Raw genomic sequence first — 16722 nt, 5'->3', positions numbered from 1 at the left:
GTCACCCTGCTGCCCATCACCATTCTGCCCATCACTCTCCTGCCCACCCCTGACTGTCACCCTGCTGCCCATCATTATTCTGCCCGTCACTCTCCTGCCCACCCTGGGCTGTCACCCTGCTGCCCATCATTATTCTGCCTGTCACTCTCCTGCCCACCCCTGACTGTCACCCTGCTGCCCATCGTTATTCTGCCTGTCACCCTCTTGCCCTCCCTGGGCTGTCACCCTGCTGCCCATCACCATTCTGCCTGTCACCCTCCTGCCCTTCCTGGGCTGTCACCCTACTTCCCATCATTATTCTGCCTGTCACCCTGCTGCCCATCACCATTCTGCCTGTCACCCTCTTGTCCTCCCTGGGCTGTCACCCTGCTGCCCATCACCATTCTGCCTGTCACCCTCATGCCCACCCTGGGCTGTCACCCTGCTGCCCATCGTTATTCTGCCTGTCACCCTCCTGCCCTTCCTGGGCTGTCACCTGCTGCCCATCACCATTCTGGCTGTCACCCTCCTGCCCACCCTGGGCTATTGCCCTTCTGCTACCCGTCACCCTCTTTCTTGTTACCTTGCTACTCGTCACTCTCCTGCCTGTCACTTTCCTGCCCACCCGTGGCTGCCGGTCACCATCCTGCTCCCCGCCTCTCTCTCCTGCCCGTCACCTTCCTGCCCACCCTGGGCTGTCATCCTGATACTGTCGCCTTTTCTTTCCCCCACCCCCCTGTACACTCGCCTGTGCTGTCGCCCCCCCACCCCCTCTGTGTCCTTCGATCACTTTACTTCCCCTGCGCCAAATCAAATATTACTGAAAGGTCGCGTTCATTTCTGTGGGACTTTCTGGGTCTGGGCGCTGCCACTAATACAGCATCTTTCTCCAGAACCCACCATGGCCGGTACATGGGCCCTTCTTCTCGCCTTCGTGCTGCTGGGTCTTGTACTTTCAAGCTGCGCAGAGGAGGCGTCCGTGACCTCCAGTGATCGTCTGAGCGCGGCCTCCTTCCTGCAGGACATCCTGGAGAGGTATGGCGAGAACCAGACCCTGTCACTGCCGCAGCTGCAGGCCCTGCTGGGAAGACTGGAGGTCGGAAGAGGAGTCGGGGAGTCCAGCAACATCTCACAGGTGGGTCCGGGGCATGAGCCGAACCTCGTAGACCCTCGCATACGTGTGTGGGGTAATTCTACCTCCCAGCCTGGTGCGGAGGACACGGCATATTAAATGTCAGAGGAGGATGCAGGAGACAAGGTGTCAGAATCCAGCGTGTGTGGGGGAGTCAGGAGAGGCGGTGGATGTCTGAGACTGGTTGGACTGCCATTCTACCAAGTCATTGGGGACGTCTCATTGTCTCGATTCAAAGGCAGCAAACCTGTGCCTGGCCTTCAGCCGATAACCCCTTTACGTAAAAAAAAACCTATCCCATAAGTTACCTCTAAGACCCTACTGTACCCCTCAAAGGGCATCTGTCAGTAAGATCACCCCTCCTAATCGGTCTATGTGGGCACTCGGATCATAGAGGGCTGAATAAAATTCATAACTGCAATCCAATGTATTATTCCAGAGAAATCCAGGTTTTTCTTAATATGTTAATGAGCTGTTAAGATCTTTGGGCTGGATGTAGATCTCCATAGAAATCTTAAACGAATGGGGCGTTACCAGTGTGAGCCATGTAGATCAGGAGAGCAGACTGTCAGTCACTACATGTCTCACGCTGGTGACGCCTCCTTTCAATTCTAATAAGCTTTGAAGGAAGATTCTCCCGGAGATCTATGTCCCGCCCATAGATCTTAACAGCTCATTCACATATTAAGAAAAACCTGGATTTCTCTGGAATAAAATATCAGATCGCAGATATCAAGATATCATTTTATTCGGCTTCCTATGTCCTGTGTGCCCATATAGATGGCTTAGGAGGGTTGAGCCTACTGACAGATTCCCTTTAAGGGCTGTTTTTGGTGAGTTTCCACTCTTCTAAAAGTGTATTGAAGCCCCAAGAAATATTGTTCTCTCAACTTAATCCCCTTGGATTACTGCACACAGTGAGGATTTACTCAACAGAGGACTCTTTATATGGACCGTAATCACCACGGCCCCAAGTAGTTTATCTATAGCTCGTTGAGTCCTGTGAAATCCTCCATTAATGGGAGCGCAGACATGCTTGACTATCGGATATTCTGAATTACAGGGTTGGCGTGAGATATAACTTTATCGCTCAACGTCCAGTTAAAGGGAACCTGTCACCTGAATTTGGCGGGACTGGTTTTGGGTCATATGGGCGGAGTTTTCGGGTGTTTGATTCACCCTTTCCTTACCCGCTGGCTGCATGCTGGCCGAAATATTGGATTGAAGTTCATTCTCTGTCCTCTGTAGTACATGCCTGCGCAAAGTAACATAGTAACATAGTTAGTAAGGCCGAAAAAAGACATTTGTCCATCCAGTTCAGCCTATATTCCATCATAATAAATCCCCAGATCTACGTCCTTCTACAGAACCTAATAATTGTATGATACAATATTGTTCTGCTCCAGGAAGACATCCAGGCCTCTCTTGAACCCCTCGACTGAGTTCGCCATCACCACCTCCTCAGGCAAGCAATTCCAGATTCTCACTGCCCTAACAGTAAAGAATCCTCTTCTATGTTGGTGGAAAAACCTTCTCTCCTCCAGACGCAAAGAATGCCCCCTTGTGCCCGTCACCTTCCTTGGTATAAACAGATCCTCAGCGAGATATTTGTATTGTCCCCTTATATACTTATACATGGTTATTAGATCGCCCCTCAGTCGTCTTTTTTCTAGACTAAATAATCCTAATTTCGCTAATCTATCTGGGTATTGTAGTTCTCCCATCCCCTTTATTAATTTTGTTGCCCTCCTTTGTACTCTCTCTAGTTCCATTATATCCTTCCTGAGCACCGGTGCCCAAAACTGGACACAGTACTCCATGTGCGGTCTAACTAGGGATTTGTACAGAGGCAGTATAATGCTCTCATCATGTGTATCCAGACCTCTCTTAATGCACCCCATGATCCTGTTTGCCTTGGCAGCTGCTGCCTGGCACTGGCTGCTCCAGGTAAGTTTATCATTAACTAGGATCCCCAAGTCCTTCTCCCTGTCAGATTTACCCAGTGGTTTCCCGTTCAGTGTGAAATGGTGACATTGATTCCCTCTTCCCATGTGTATAACCTTACATTTATCATTGTTAAACCTCATCTGCCACCTTTCAGCCCAAGTTTCCAACTTATCCAGATCCATCTGTAGCAGAATACTATCTTCTCTTGTATTAACTGCTTTACATAGTTTTGTATCATCTGCAAATATCGATATTTTACTGTGTAAACCTTCTACCAGATCATTAATGAATATGTTGAAGAGAACAGGTCCCAATACTGACCCCTGCGGTACCCCACTGGTCACAGCGACCCAGTTAGAGACTATACCATTTATAACCACCCTCTGCTTTCTATCACTAAGCCAGTTACTAACCCATTTACACACATTTGCCCCCAGACCAAGCATTCTCATTTTGTGTACCAACCTCTTGTGCGGCACGGTATCAAACGCTTTGGAAAAATCGAGATATACCACATCCAATGACTCACCGTGGTCCAGCCTATAGCTTACCTCTTCATAAAAACTGATTAGATTGGTTTGACAGGAGCGATTTCTCATAAACCCATGCTGATATGGAGTTAAACAGTTATTCTCATTGAGATAATCCAGAATAACATCCCTCAGAAACCCTTCAAATATTTTACCAACAATAGAGGTTAGACTTACTGGCCTATAATTTCCAGGTTCACTTTTAGAGCCCTTTTTGAATATTGGCACCACATTTGCTATGCGCCAGTCCTGCGGAACAGACCCTGTCGCTATAGAGTCACTAAAAATAAGAAATAATGGTTTATCTATTCCATTACTTAGTTCTCTTAGTACTCGTGGGTGTATGCCATCCGGACCCGGAGATTTATCTATTTTAATCTTATTTAGCCGGTTTCGCACCTCTTCTTGGGTTAGATTGGTGACCCTTAATATAGGGTTTTCATTGTTTCTTGGGATTTCACCTAGCATTTCATTTTCCACCGTGAATACCGTGGAGAAGAAGGTGTTTAATATGTTAGCTTTTTCCTCGTCATCTACAACCATTCTTTCCTCACTATTTTTTTAAGGGGCCTACATTTTCAGTTTTTATTCTTTTACTATTGATATAGTTGAAGAACAGTTTGGGATTAGTTTTACTCTCCTTAGCAATGTGCTTCTCTGTTTCCTTTTTGGCAGCTTTAATTAGCTTTTTAGATAAAGTATTTTTCTCCCTATAGTTTTTTAGAGCTTCAATGGTGCCATCCTGCTTTAGTAGTGCAAATGCTTTCTTTTTACTGTTAATTGCCTGTCTTACTTCTTTGTTTAGCCACATTGGGTTTTTCCTATTTCTAGTCCTTTTATTCCCACAAGGTATAAACCGCTTACACTGCCTATTTAGGATGTTCTTAAACATTTCCCATTTATTATCTGTATTCTTATTTCTGAGGATATTGTCCCAGTCTACCAGATTAAGGGCATCTCTAAGCTGTTCAAACTTTGCCTTCCTAAAGTTCAATGTTTTTGTGACTCCCTGACAAGTCCCCCTAGTGAAAGACAGGTGAAACTGCACAATATTGTGGTCGCTATTTCCTAAATGCCCGACCACCTGCAGATTTGTTATTCTGTCAGGTCTATTAGATAGTATTAGGTCTAAAAGTGCTGCTCCTCTGGTTGGATTCTGCACCAATTGTGAAAGATAATTTTTCTTGGTTATTAGCAGAAACCTGTTGCCTTTATGGGTTTCACAGGTTTCTGTTTCCCAGTTAATATCCGGGTAGTTAAAGTCCCCCATAACCAGGACCTCATTATGGGTTGCAGCTTCATCTATCTGCTTTAGAAGTAGACTTTCCATGCTTTCTGTTATATTTGGGGGTTTGTAACAGACCCCAATGAGAATTTTGTTACCATTTTTCCCTCCATGAATTTCAACCCATATGGACTCGACATCCTCATTCCCTTCGCTAATATCCTCCCTTAAAGTGGACTTTAGACAAGACTTTACATAGAGACAAACCCCTCCTCCTCTCCGATTTTTACGATCCTTTCTAAACAGACTGTAACCCTGTAAGTTAACTGCCCAGTCATAGCTTTCATCTAACCATGTCTCGGTTATTCCCACTATGTCAAAGTTACCTGTAGATATTTCTGCTTCTAGTTCTTCCATCTTGTTTGTCAGGCTTCTGGCGTTTGCGAGCATGCAGTTTAGAGGATTTTGTTTTGTTCCAATCTCCTCACTGTGGATTGTTTTAGAAATGTTCTTACCTCCCTTCTGAGTATGTTTTCCTGGGTCGTCTTTGTTCGAGTCTAATGTTTTTCTTCCCGTCCCCTCTTCTTCTAGTTTAACGCCCTCCTGATGAGTGTAGCGAGTCTTCTGGCGAATGTGTGTTTCCCAGGTTTGTTGAGGTGTAGTCCGTCTCTGGCGAGGAGTCCATCATACCAGTAATTCACACCGTGGTCCAGGAATCCAAATCCTTGTTGTCTGCACCATCGTCTTAGCCAGTTGTTTGCATCAAGGATCCTGTTCCATCTCCTGGTGCCATGCCCATCTAAGTAATCTTACCTTGCGCAGGCGTGTACTATGGAAGACAGAGAATGAACTTCAATCCAATATTTCGGCCAGCATGCAGCCAGCAGGTAAGGAAAGGGTGAATCAAACACCCGAAAACTCCGCCCATATGACCCAAAACCAGTCCCGCCAAATTCAGGTGACAGGTTCCCTTTAAATCCACTGGATCACTTATGGTCTCATTGATGGAACCACTCTGCCCCCTAGTGGCGGCTCCAGAGATTGAGATAAATGTGTAGGGACTGAAACAGCCCTGTAACCTTTGTGCTCACTGTCACTTTCAGGAAGAAACTCTCCTGAAAAAAAACAAACAAAATGAACACGTGCATAAGTAAAAAAAAGAAAAGAAAAAAAGCCAAGTGGGTAAAAGAAGCGACTGGATTGTTCTGGTGTTTTCTGCTTGGAAAATGCTCTGTAATTTACAATACAAGTCAATGTGAAGACCCAAAACATACTGGGAAGACGCCTGTATGTTGTTCGGAGTGGTTTTCCACAATTTAGTGCTTAAAATAAAAAATAAAAAAATAGGAAAAAAGAAAAACCTAGCGAAAAAATAAATATGGGAAAGGCCTTCAAAAACCGCTGGAAGCCAAAACCATAAAAAAAAAAAAGCTCCTAAAACAACACAAAAGACTCATCTGGGGAAAAAAGCCAAACACTGTGCACAGAGCCCTATGTGGCAGAGATGGTGTACGTGGTTTTCTTTTCTCTCCGCCTTGTGCAGGGTAACAATTTGGGAGAAGGAGCAACGGTCTACAAAATCCACTGCAGTCACATAATGAGAATTGTCCAAATACAGATATCATGGATCGGGGGTGGGTGTATGAGCAGAAGCTGCTGTTCTTACCGCCACTAACTGTCCCTCTCCCTCTGTGAAGACTGAAATAATCCTTCAAAGGAAGCAACTTTCATCCCAGCCGGTGTCCCTGCCTGTAGTGGCGCTCAGGGCACAACTGCCGCCCCCTCTTCAGTCTTAATCTGTGTGGCGTCACCCATACATTACATATTCAATGTCCTGAAGGGCATGGCTCCTTCTGACCATGACTGTTAGATGCCCCCACCTCCATAGGCTCCTTCTGATTTCTAGGGTCATAGATGCCCCCCACCTCCACATGGCTCCTTCTGACTTCTAGGGTCATAGATGCCACCCACCTCCACATGGCTCCTTCTGACTTCTAGGGTCATAGATGCCACCCACCTCCACATAGCTCCTTCTGACTTCTAGGGTCATAGATGCCACCCACCTCCACATGGCTCCTTCTGACTTCTAGGGTCATAGATGCCCCCCACCTCCACATGGCTCCTTCTGACTTCTAGGGTCATAGATGCCACCCACCTCCACATAGCTCCTTCTGACTTCTAGGGTCATAGATGCCACCCACCTCCACATGGCTCCTTCTGATTTCTAGGGTCATAGATGCCCCCCACCTCCACATGGCTCCTTCTGGCTTCTAGGGTCATAGATGCCACCCACCTCCACATGGCTCCTTCTGGCTTCTAGGGTCATAGATGCCCCCCACCTCCACATGGCTCCTTCTGACTTCTAGGGTCATAGATGCCACCCACCTCCACATGGCTCCTTCTGACTTCTAGGGTCATAGATGCCACCCACCTCCACATGGCTCCTTCTGACTTCTAGGGTCATAGATGCCACCCACCTCCACATGGCTCCTTCTGATTTCTAGGGTCATAGATGCCCCCCACCTCCACATGGCTCCTTCTGGCTTCTAGGGTCATAGATGCCCCCCACCTCCACATGGCTCCTTCTGACTTCTAGGGTCATAGATGCCACCCACCTCCACATGGCTCCTTCTGACTTCTAGGGTCATAGATGCCCCCCACCTCCACATGGCTCCTTCTGACTTCTAGGCTCATAGATCCCCCCCCCCCCCCCACCTCCACATGGCTCCTTCTGACTTCTAGGGTCATAGATGCCCCCACCTCCACATGGCTCCTTCTGACTTCTAGGGTCATAGATGCCCCCCCCCACCTCCACATGGCTCCTTCTGACTTCTAGGGTCATAGATGCCCCCACCTCCACATGGCTCCTTCTGACTTCTAGGGTCATAATGCCCCCCACCTCCACATGGCTCCTTCTGACTTCTAGGGTCATAGATGCCCCCCACCTCCACATGGCTCCTTCTGACTTCTAGGGTCATAGATGCCCCCACCTCCGCATGGCTCCTTCTGACTTCTAGGGTCATAGATGCCCCCCCACCTCCACATGGCTCCTTCTGACTTCTAGGCTCATAGATGCCCCCCCCCCCCCCACCTCCACATGGCTCCTTCTGACTTCTAGGGTCATAGATGCCCCCCCCCCCCCACCTCCGCATGGCTCCTTCTGACTTCTAGGGTCATGGATGCCCCCACCTCCGCATGGCTCCTTCTGACTTCTAGGGTCATAGATGCTCCCACCTCCGCATGGCTCCTTCTGACTTCTAGGGTCATAGATGCTCCCACCTCCGCATGGCTCCTTCTGACTTCTAGGGTCATAGATGCTCCCACCTCCACATGGCTCCTTCTGACTTCTAGGCTCATAGATGCCCCCCCCCACCTCCGCATGGCTCCTTCTGACTTCTAGGCTCAGATGCCCCCACCTCCGCATGGCTCCTTCTGACTTCTAGGGTCATAGATGCCCCCACCTCCACATGGCTCCTTCTGACTTCTAGGGTCATAGATGCTCCCCACCTCCGCATGGCTCCTTCTGACTTCTAGGATCATAGATGCCCCCCACCTCCGCATGGCTCCTTCTGACTTCTAGGGTCATAGATGCTCCCCACCTCCACATGGCTCCTTCTGACTTCTAGGATCATAGATGCCACCCACCTCCACATGGCTCCTTCTGACTTCTAGGATCATAGATGCTCCCCACCTCCACATGGCTCCTTCTGACTTCTAGGGTCATAGATGCTCCCACCTCCTCATGGCTCCTTCTGACTTCTAGGGTCATAGATGCTCCCACCTCCACATGGCTCCTTCTGACTTCTAGGGTCATAGATGCTCCCCACCTCCACATGGCTCCTTCTGACTTCTAGGGTCATAGATGCTCCCCACCTCCACATGGCTCCTTCTGACTTCTAGGGTCATAGATGCTCCCCACCTCCACATGGCTCCTTCTGACTTCTAGGGTCATAGATGCTCCCACCTCCACATGGCTCCTTCTGACTTCTAGGGTCATAGATGCCCCCACCTCCACATGGCTCCTTCTGACTTCTAGGGTCATAGATGCCCCCACCTCCACATGGCTCCTTCTGACTTCTAGGGTCATAGATGCCCCCCACCTCCACATGGCTCCTTCTGACTTCTAGGGTCATAGATGCTCCCCACCTCCACATGGCTCCTTCTGACTTCTAGGGTCATAGATGCTCCCCACCTCCACATGGCTCCTTCTGACTTCTAGGGTCATAGATGCCCCCACCTCCACATGGCTCCTTCTGACTTCTAGGGTCATAGATGCTCCCCACCTCCACATGGCTCCTTCTGACTTCTAGGGTCATAGATGCTCCCACCTCCACATGGCTCCTTCTGACTTCTAGGGTCATAGATGCCCCCACCTCCACATGGCTCCTTCTGACTTCTAGGGTCATAGATGCCCCCACCTCCACATGGCTCCTTCTGACTTCTAGGGTCATAGATGCCCCCCACCTCCACATGGCTCCTTCTGACTTCTAGGGTCATAGATGCTCCCCACCTCCACATGGCTCCTTCTGACTTCTAGGGTCATAGATGCTCCCCACCTCCACATGGCTCCTTCTGACTTCTAGGGTCATAGATGCTCCCCACCTCCACATGGCTCCTTCTGACTTTTTTCTCATTTAAACTGTAAATCTGTAGATTTTCCGACTGTTTTCTCTGTAAATGTTGAGATTGCTCCAGTTGTAACATCGGTCTCTGCTGTTACTGAACGCTTTCCTAGTTCTGATCGCCGTCTCTTCCCTGCACCCTTCTTCTTCCTCCAGTGTCTCAGCGCCTCCACCTTATTCTCTGCCCACAACCTGTCCTCCGATTCTGCGGTGGACGCAGCCGGTCTGCAAAGTCTCTGCCCATCAATCCTCCAACAGCTGGAAACCAAAGCGTGCCAGGAGGACGCCGTCCCCCACAATGAGACGGAGGCCGAGGGCCGACCCAGCAGCGGGGAAGGTAAGAAGGAAGCTGCCGGCCCCTGTAGTGAGGGGGTATTTACTTACAGGAGCGTACGGCTCTGTGCCGATAGTTATAATCGGAGATGTTTTATTCCATATTTAGGGCCACGAGATTGGAAAACTAGAACCCTCTTCGGGTATCAGGCACTGGCATATTGGCAGCTGCACTAGATTTTTTTTTTTTTTTCCTTTTTACTTATTTTGTTTTTGATTAATGTGTTTGGTAAAGTAATGGCTGAGATAAGAAGTATAAAGATATTGGTGAGAAACTTACAGCTGTGCTTTTTTTTCCTTGTTTTCCACGTCTTATCCTTGTAATAAGTTTTGGGTTCCTTTTTTCCGTCCTCCTCGGGACGAGCCTACCTCTGCCCCCTCAGTCACCTTATATCATGAGGGTATCGCCTCCATAAGAATACAACCTTGATTACTTTGTGTAATTCTTCACTATTTACAGGTTTGCTGTCAGTGAATGCGAACACTCCTGGGCTTCATTCAGGAGCCTCCTACCTCAGAGCAGCGCTCGCTATACACCGATGTGTAGACCATGCTCTGTAAGCTGAAGCGCGCGGACTCCTGACTGATCCGTTGTGGCAAACCACCAGCCCCGGACTGTGTTTAGCTCACAGAGCATTGTCTGCAGACCGCCGGCCTGGCCATGTACACGTTTACTGTCTCTGAATGGAAACGCGAAGGTTCTCATTCACTGACCGCAAAGGAAGAACTAAAGCACAAAGTTTATTAGAAAGTTGTAGAACTTCTCTCTCGTACTATGATTCTGATGAGGCGATATTAATCTTCTGGTAACCCCATTAATGCCATGTCCGCCTCTGCCAGCCCACGGTGATGTGGTTACGACCATCTCCGATTGTAGACCGGTCTCGAATGTTCCGACCTCGCGTCCTGCGAGTAAGGACACAACATGAGGACTTCCTTAATTGATTTTTTTTTTTTTCTTTTCTTTCCTTTAAGCTGGTTAGTTCATATCTAAGATCAGTAGCATAACGTAGGTTGGCAGTGCCCAGGGCAAGGAAAGTATTGTGCCTCCTAGCCCAGTAATAATGCATCCATTGTTCCATCCTTGAGTGATGCCATGACAGTGATCTTATGCACTAGGTATGTCTTTTTCCTCTGGGTGCAAATTTCAAAAGCAAAAAAATTAAATAAATGATATATAACCCTTTAAAAAAAATAAATAAAAAATACCGAGAAGAAAAGGCATCTCTAGTACAAAAAATCCAGGAAAGTCTGCGTGTGTGTGTGTGTGTGTGTATATATATATGTATATATATATATATATATATATATATATATATATATATATATATATATATATATATATATATATATATATATATATATATATATATATATATATATATATATATATATATAAACAAGCCTTGTACCCACGATGCAGTAACTGTTGCAATCGCCTGACGACCAGCGGATGTTTTAGCTGATTTCTGTATCATTACATAAGTTATTTCAAATGTAAAGCTGCAAAAATACTAATTTTTTAAATATTTTCTTCTGTATCTTTGTCCCTATACTGCATTCACATCCCTCACTTTGTCCTCTTGTCCCACAGTCTGGGGTTATGGGTTCCTGGCAGTCACGGTGATCAGCCTGTTCTCTCTACTGGGCGTGCTATTTGCCCCATGCGTTGAGAAACCCATCTTCCGCCGATTCCTTATCTATTTCATCGGCCTGTCCATTGGCACGCTGCTGTCTAATGCTCTCCTGCAGTTGATCCCAGAGGTGCAGTACCAGTTTCCACCACAGGGCGGAGCCCACGCTCTATAGAACACTCGCATTTACTGACAATCCATATGTGTAATGGGGGGGTGGGGGTGGCAGCCATTGTATAATTGTCATATATGTGGTAGAGAATAATGAATCGCACGTCACTACAGCACTATTAACTGTACAGACACACAGAGGTAACGTCTTCTAATACCATTCCTGAAATAATCTAGTAATGGTGACTGTTCGCGTCTCAGAAGGTGCTGCTTCTATCCCCCATGTCCTTGATGAGCTGACAGATCTATCATTAATTTTATTGGATAAGTGACCATTTGTCTTTACTTTTATTTTATAATTCTATTTTAATTTAATTTAAATTATATTTGTTTTTTGTTTTTTTTTTGTTTTTTTTAAATGAATGGGTCACAAGTTGAAATGGCTGCTACTGTGACAAATGAATGCTGATCTGGTCTCTCAATCAGACAGGCCGGGCTGTGATGTGCCTGCGTCACTACAGGATATAGAAATGATTTATGATATTGTTGTGTCTTATTTTCAGGGTGTAATTAATGTTTCTGCTGTAGCTGATCCTCCATTAGAGGAGTTGGTAGCCATTGTGGCCGTTGCCCCTTCTTCCTTTTGGGAGGCTGCTTGCTGAAGTAGGAACCTCTATGTTGTGGCTGAGACCTGACATAAAGTTGGGTGCATGGTAATCGGTCCGCACATAAGGAGAGCAGCCAGCGTATAAGTCGGATGAGCGCTGTCCGATGTTTCATCCAATGTTATATTCTGGAGCATTGCTGACTAGCACTGATTTCCTCATGACGAGTCGCTATGAGGGAAAAAGAAGAAAAAACAAAACTCTACATGCTCATATATCCTATGGTGCACATGCATAGAAGATACGGGTACATGCAAAACATGGGATGCACTCAGATGTCATCTCAGTGCAGTCCGATGTATGCCGACTCCCACAATGGAGAAGATGGAGAAATTAAATTCTCCATCTTCTCCGCTGTGATCCGATTCTCGACAGTAAAATGTCACTTGGATCACAATCGCAGCCGAGTTTGAATCACATCGTATGCCGTACGCTACTGTGAGCGAGCCCTAAAGCCGTGCATTGACTAATATGATCTTGGCACACCCAGCAAACGTGAACAAAAGCTAAATCTGCACAATGCCGTACTGAGTCTACTGTGGATTTTCCATTGCTGAAAACACCCCTGGTGGATCCCTTTTGTAGGGTTAAAGAGAACCTGTTGGCATGATTTGGCTGTAATTACACTTAATACAGATTAAATTGATACTTTGGGGGAAGAAATCCGCTTTCTCCTTCTATCCGCATTTGAAGTTTTTCAGGTAATTGGATTTTGGTGCACAGGGGCCGGACTGTGCACCGGGTCATCTGCTCCTGACCCTGGTGTTTGAGTTACCGATGGTTGCTTTCTCAGTGAGCTGCCTCCTGTCTGAAATATCGCACCGTCCTTGCCACAGGCGCCATGTGGGCAGTTTTTTTTGCCTCTGGTCTTCAGTAAAATGGCTCCTGGAGTGGCACATGCGCTGACTGAGTGGGATCTCTGCTCAGTGACGTCTTTTTAGAGAGGTTATCTAGCTGAGACCTCGGTCGGTGCACGTGCCCCCCCCCCCACGCCATCATTTTATTGAAGTCTAGTAAAGAAATTTATCTGCCCACGAAGCACAAGACGTCAAACAGGAGGCAGGTCGCTATAAAAAGCCGTGACCAGTCACTCAATGACCGGGGGCAGGAGGAGAAGACCCAGTGCACGGTCCGGCCCCTGTGCACCAAAAACTTAAACTACTGATTAAAGAAGAACCACAAAGCGGATTCCTTCACTACAGATATGAATTGCATCTGTATAACGGCGTAATTACGCCATGTCTTTACTCTTAACTTGCAAAATCGTGCTGATGGGTTCTCTTTAATGGGTTTACGAATTGGGTTAGATTCTGATTCCTACCTGTTGGGAGTAAGAAATCCGGGCTTTATTCTCCAGCTAAAAGCGAATGTGGGGGGCAATGGATGGCAGACAGGAAAAATAGTGAGCTTTCTTTCTGTTCAGCCCTCTTAGGAGTATCAGCTACAGCAGAATTATCTGGTGTTTGGTTCCCTATCCCTCAGTTACATATGACTGGGTCATTGGATCGAAGTACGATGAATCCTGTTTTTATAATCATTTTACTCCTTGGTCGGGGCAGTGATGGGACTCGTGCACATTTAAACTGAGCATTAAAACATATTTAAAAAATAAACAAAAAATATATATCAGCGCCACTCTAGTCCTCAGGTTAAGCTTAGTATTGCAGTATTTTTTTCCACTAAATCTATTTATCGCCAATGCACAGGATGATGGATGATCACCTTGGCCCCTGACTAATTTTGAGAATAGGACTGTGTGAATGGAGCCGTAGGGCGAATGCATGACCGCTCGTCTATGGGACTAATGGAAACGGACAAAACATCCGTCCAATAGACTGTAGAGTGGTGGCGCTACAGAATAGCCGTCTGCTCGTCCGGCATCCGGTCCTCTGTGCGCGAATCGAATTGCTGATCTCTGGCGGTCGCACATCTGCTGTGCGCGCGATTCACACAGGACTTAAGCATCATTCTTCAGATTCTGTGGCTAATAAACGTATTTAGTGGGACAATTCCTCCAGTAGGTGTAAAGGCCGACCTGCAGTACTACACCACACTGCCTAGAAGGAGGCTGCTGGAATTTACAGAATATTATTAATTATTCTCTTCAACCAATGTAATTAGAAAATGCGTTTTGAGACGTTGCCGTAGATTAGACCCCGAGCGTGGACCATAGATCGCTCCTCAGGTTATATGTGCACGGGGCCGGTGATCAATAAATGTGGTCGGACTGTATCTGTGGAATCGGATCATTAATCGTATGTTCTCTCTCCCCTCCGTCTGCTCCTCATCCTCTGTTCCTCTTCTATAACGTCCGTCCTCCTTTCTCCCCTTCCCCGATTCCTTCCTCAGTGTGGGGTTATGGCTTCCTATGTGTCACCGTCATTTCTCTCTGCTCCCTCCTGGGGGCCGGTGTGGTTCCCTTCATGAAGAAAGCCTGTTACAAGCGTCTTCTCCTCTTCTTCATTGCTCTCGCCATTGGGACCCTCTATTCCAACGCTCTCTTTCAGCTCATCCCCGAGGTATGGGGGTCTGCGTACGGTCCTGAGACTGTGTGCATGGGTAGGATTAGTGATGGGGAGAGCAGGGCGCCACTTCTTCCAGCGTTTACGATCTAGACTGGGGGGGGGGGGGGGGCACTTCTTTTATAATTAGTTTTTGATTTTCCCGTTTTCTTCTCCATTCACAGCAAAAGTGATAATCCTGACGACTTGTCCAATAAAGGCCGGTTCATATCACTGGTTTATCTGTGTAATACAGGTGCAAGGAATGGCCTTATTATTCTCCCGAAAATTATCATCCGTTTCCCCAAGGTCCCCAGCCCTAATAATTTGGAATATCTCCATAAGGGATGAGAAATTAGATTTCTGAATTGGGCATCAATTGAAGGCAGAATGTAAACCCCAGGTACTATTGTAAAATCTTTACTAGCCCCCTACCTTGATGGGACCCTTCTTATAATACTGGTGTAATCTTGTATAGCAGGGGACATGGGGTACCAGTCTGTGTCCGCACCCATGTGTAGGAGCCCCTCACTCTCACATGTAAAGAATAGTGTAGTCATTATGCGGTCCTATACAAATACAAAATGCTGCTAGGGTCCGTGGATAAGTTTGGCCGAAGTGATGACAGGAGCCGTCTCCTATAAAATGACATCCAATGGTCAGACAGCTGGCCGTGTTTTTTGAGATCGACCCTCTAGGACCACCCAGTCGTAAAATATTCCTTTCCCTTATATATGTGAATGGAGAAGAAAACCCAAGGTCTATATTGTGCACATTTTAATAGAAATATAAAAAAAAAAATATGGCTTTTTTTGGTAAATCCTGGTGGTAAGAGAACCAGTGCCTCCCAGCTGGTGGAGCTATATGCAACTGCTATTTGGGGGTTGTTGTCCTGGCTGGGAATACACCGGTGGTCTGCCTCTGGAGGGGCGGGGGACACTGGGAGGCCATTGGAGCAGTTCCCTAATGTGTTACTATGGAAGGTGCTCCTGTCAGCACTACCTGCCTATGGTTTCCCTCATGGCCTCTGCACAGACTGGATTTGTTTTAGGCAGCAGTAATAACTTGCTCCTTTTGCCACGTTCACACGCTCAGTATTTGGTCAGTGTTTTTACCTCAGTATTTTACCTCAGTATTTGTAAGCTAAAACCAGGAGTGGGTGATAAATCCAGAAGTGGTGACGTGTTCCTATTATACTTTTCCTCTGATTGTTCCACTCCTGGTTTTTGCTTACAAATACTGAGGTAAAATACTGAACATGTGAACGTGAGCTTACAATGTGTCTTTGTGGAATTAGGCTTCATTCAGACATGTATTTTTCATGATTAGAACACATACCAACTATATGGCTGTTCACATTTCCCTCAAATTTTTTTTATTTTTATTAGAAAACAAAATCTCTTCCTTCTATTAAACAATTTCTATATCCCATGACTTTCCTTCCTATTAAACAGTAATAAATTCTACAATATATTTTATATATTTAATTTTGTTGGGGGGGGGTCATGGTCCGCATAGAATAAACATGTTAATAGCTCCATACACTATAAAGCTGGTGCATTTTTTTTTTTTTTTTTTTTTTTTTTAATTTATTTTTTATTTTTTTAAATTTCATTTTTTTTTCTGCTTATTTTTGTACACGAAAATAAACGGTGTATTACGGTTCCAGTCAGAAATAAAAAGTGGGATTCATAAATCTCACAAAAATGTAAAATAAAAAATGCATGTAGTCTAACTTGGCTAATTGGCGTAAAAACAAAAAACAAACAAACTGTGAACTCTGTCTAATGGGTATGTGTTCTATCGGTGACAAACCGGTGTCTGACTGAGGCCTGAGTGGGCGCCACACATGGTTTTGTGCAGGGTACACAGGGCTGTCATGGCTGCGCCGTGGGCTGGTGTCCAGTTGCTCGGTAGGTGAGGGTGCTGCCGCATAGTTGGCTGGGTGTGCAGGACACATATACTATATAATGACTTCTCTTGCCTGATACCAGGATCTTTCTCCATCCTGTTCCTCAGTTCAAGAGAAGCGGCTGCCCATTA

At 46.4% G+C, this 16722-nt stretch overlaps 1 protein-coding gene across 3 annotated transcripts in view; it reads left to right on the top strand.

Annotated features, from left to right (window-relative positions):
- Window positions 1-16722, top strand: part of SLC39A14 (solute carrier family 39 member 14) — a 63009-nt gene that overhangs the window by 34342 nt on the left and 11945 nt on the right. For 2 of the 3 annotated variants that reach the window (XM_069766982.1, XM_069766983.1), the window contains exons 3-5: window positions 873-1114; window positions 9592-9772; window positions 14528-14697. In XM_069766982.1, coding sequence (XP_069623083.1) covers window positions 881-1114; window positions 9592-9772; window positions 14528-14697 — 585 coding nt within the window. In that variant the 5' untranslated portion in view covers window positions 873-880. Of the gene's footprint in view, window positions 1-872; window positions 1115-9591; window positions 9773-11362; window positions 11533-14527; window positions 14698-16722 lie in introns of all 3 variants that reach the window. The other variant, XM_069766981.1, reaches the window with a different exon arrangement.

The sequence above is a fragment of the Ranitomeya imitator genome, chromosome 4 (genome assembly GCF_032444005.1).
Source record: "Ranitomeya imitator isolate aRanImi1 chromosome 4, aRanImi1.pri, whole genome shotgun sequence".
In the NCBI taxonomy this organism is placed as follows: Eukaryota; Metazoa; Chordata; class Amphibia; order Anura; family Dendrobatidae; genus Ranitomeya; species Ranitomeya imitator.
This window is presented reverse-complemented; position numbering and strand designations above follow the sequence as displayed.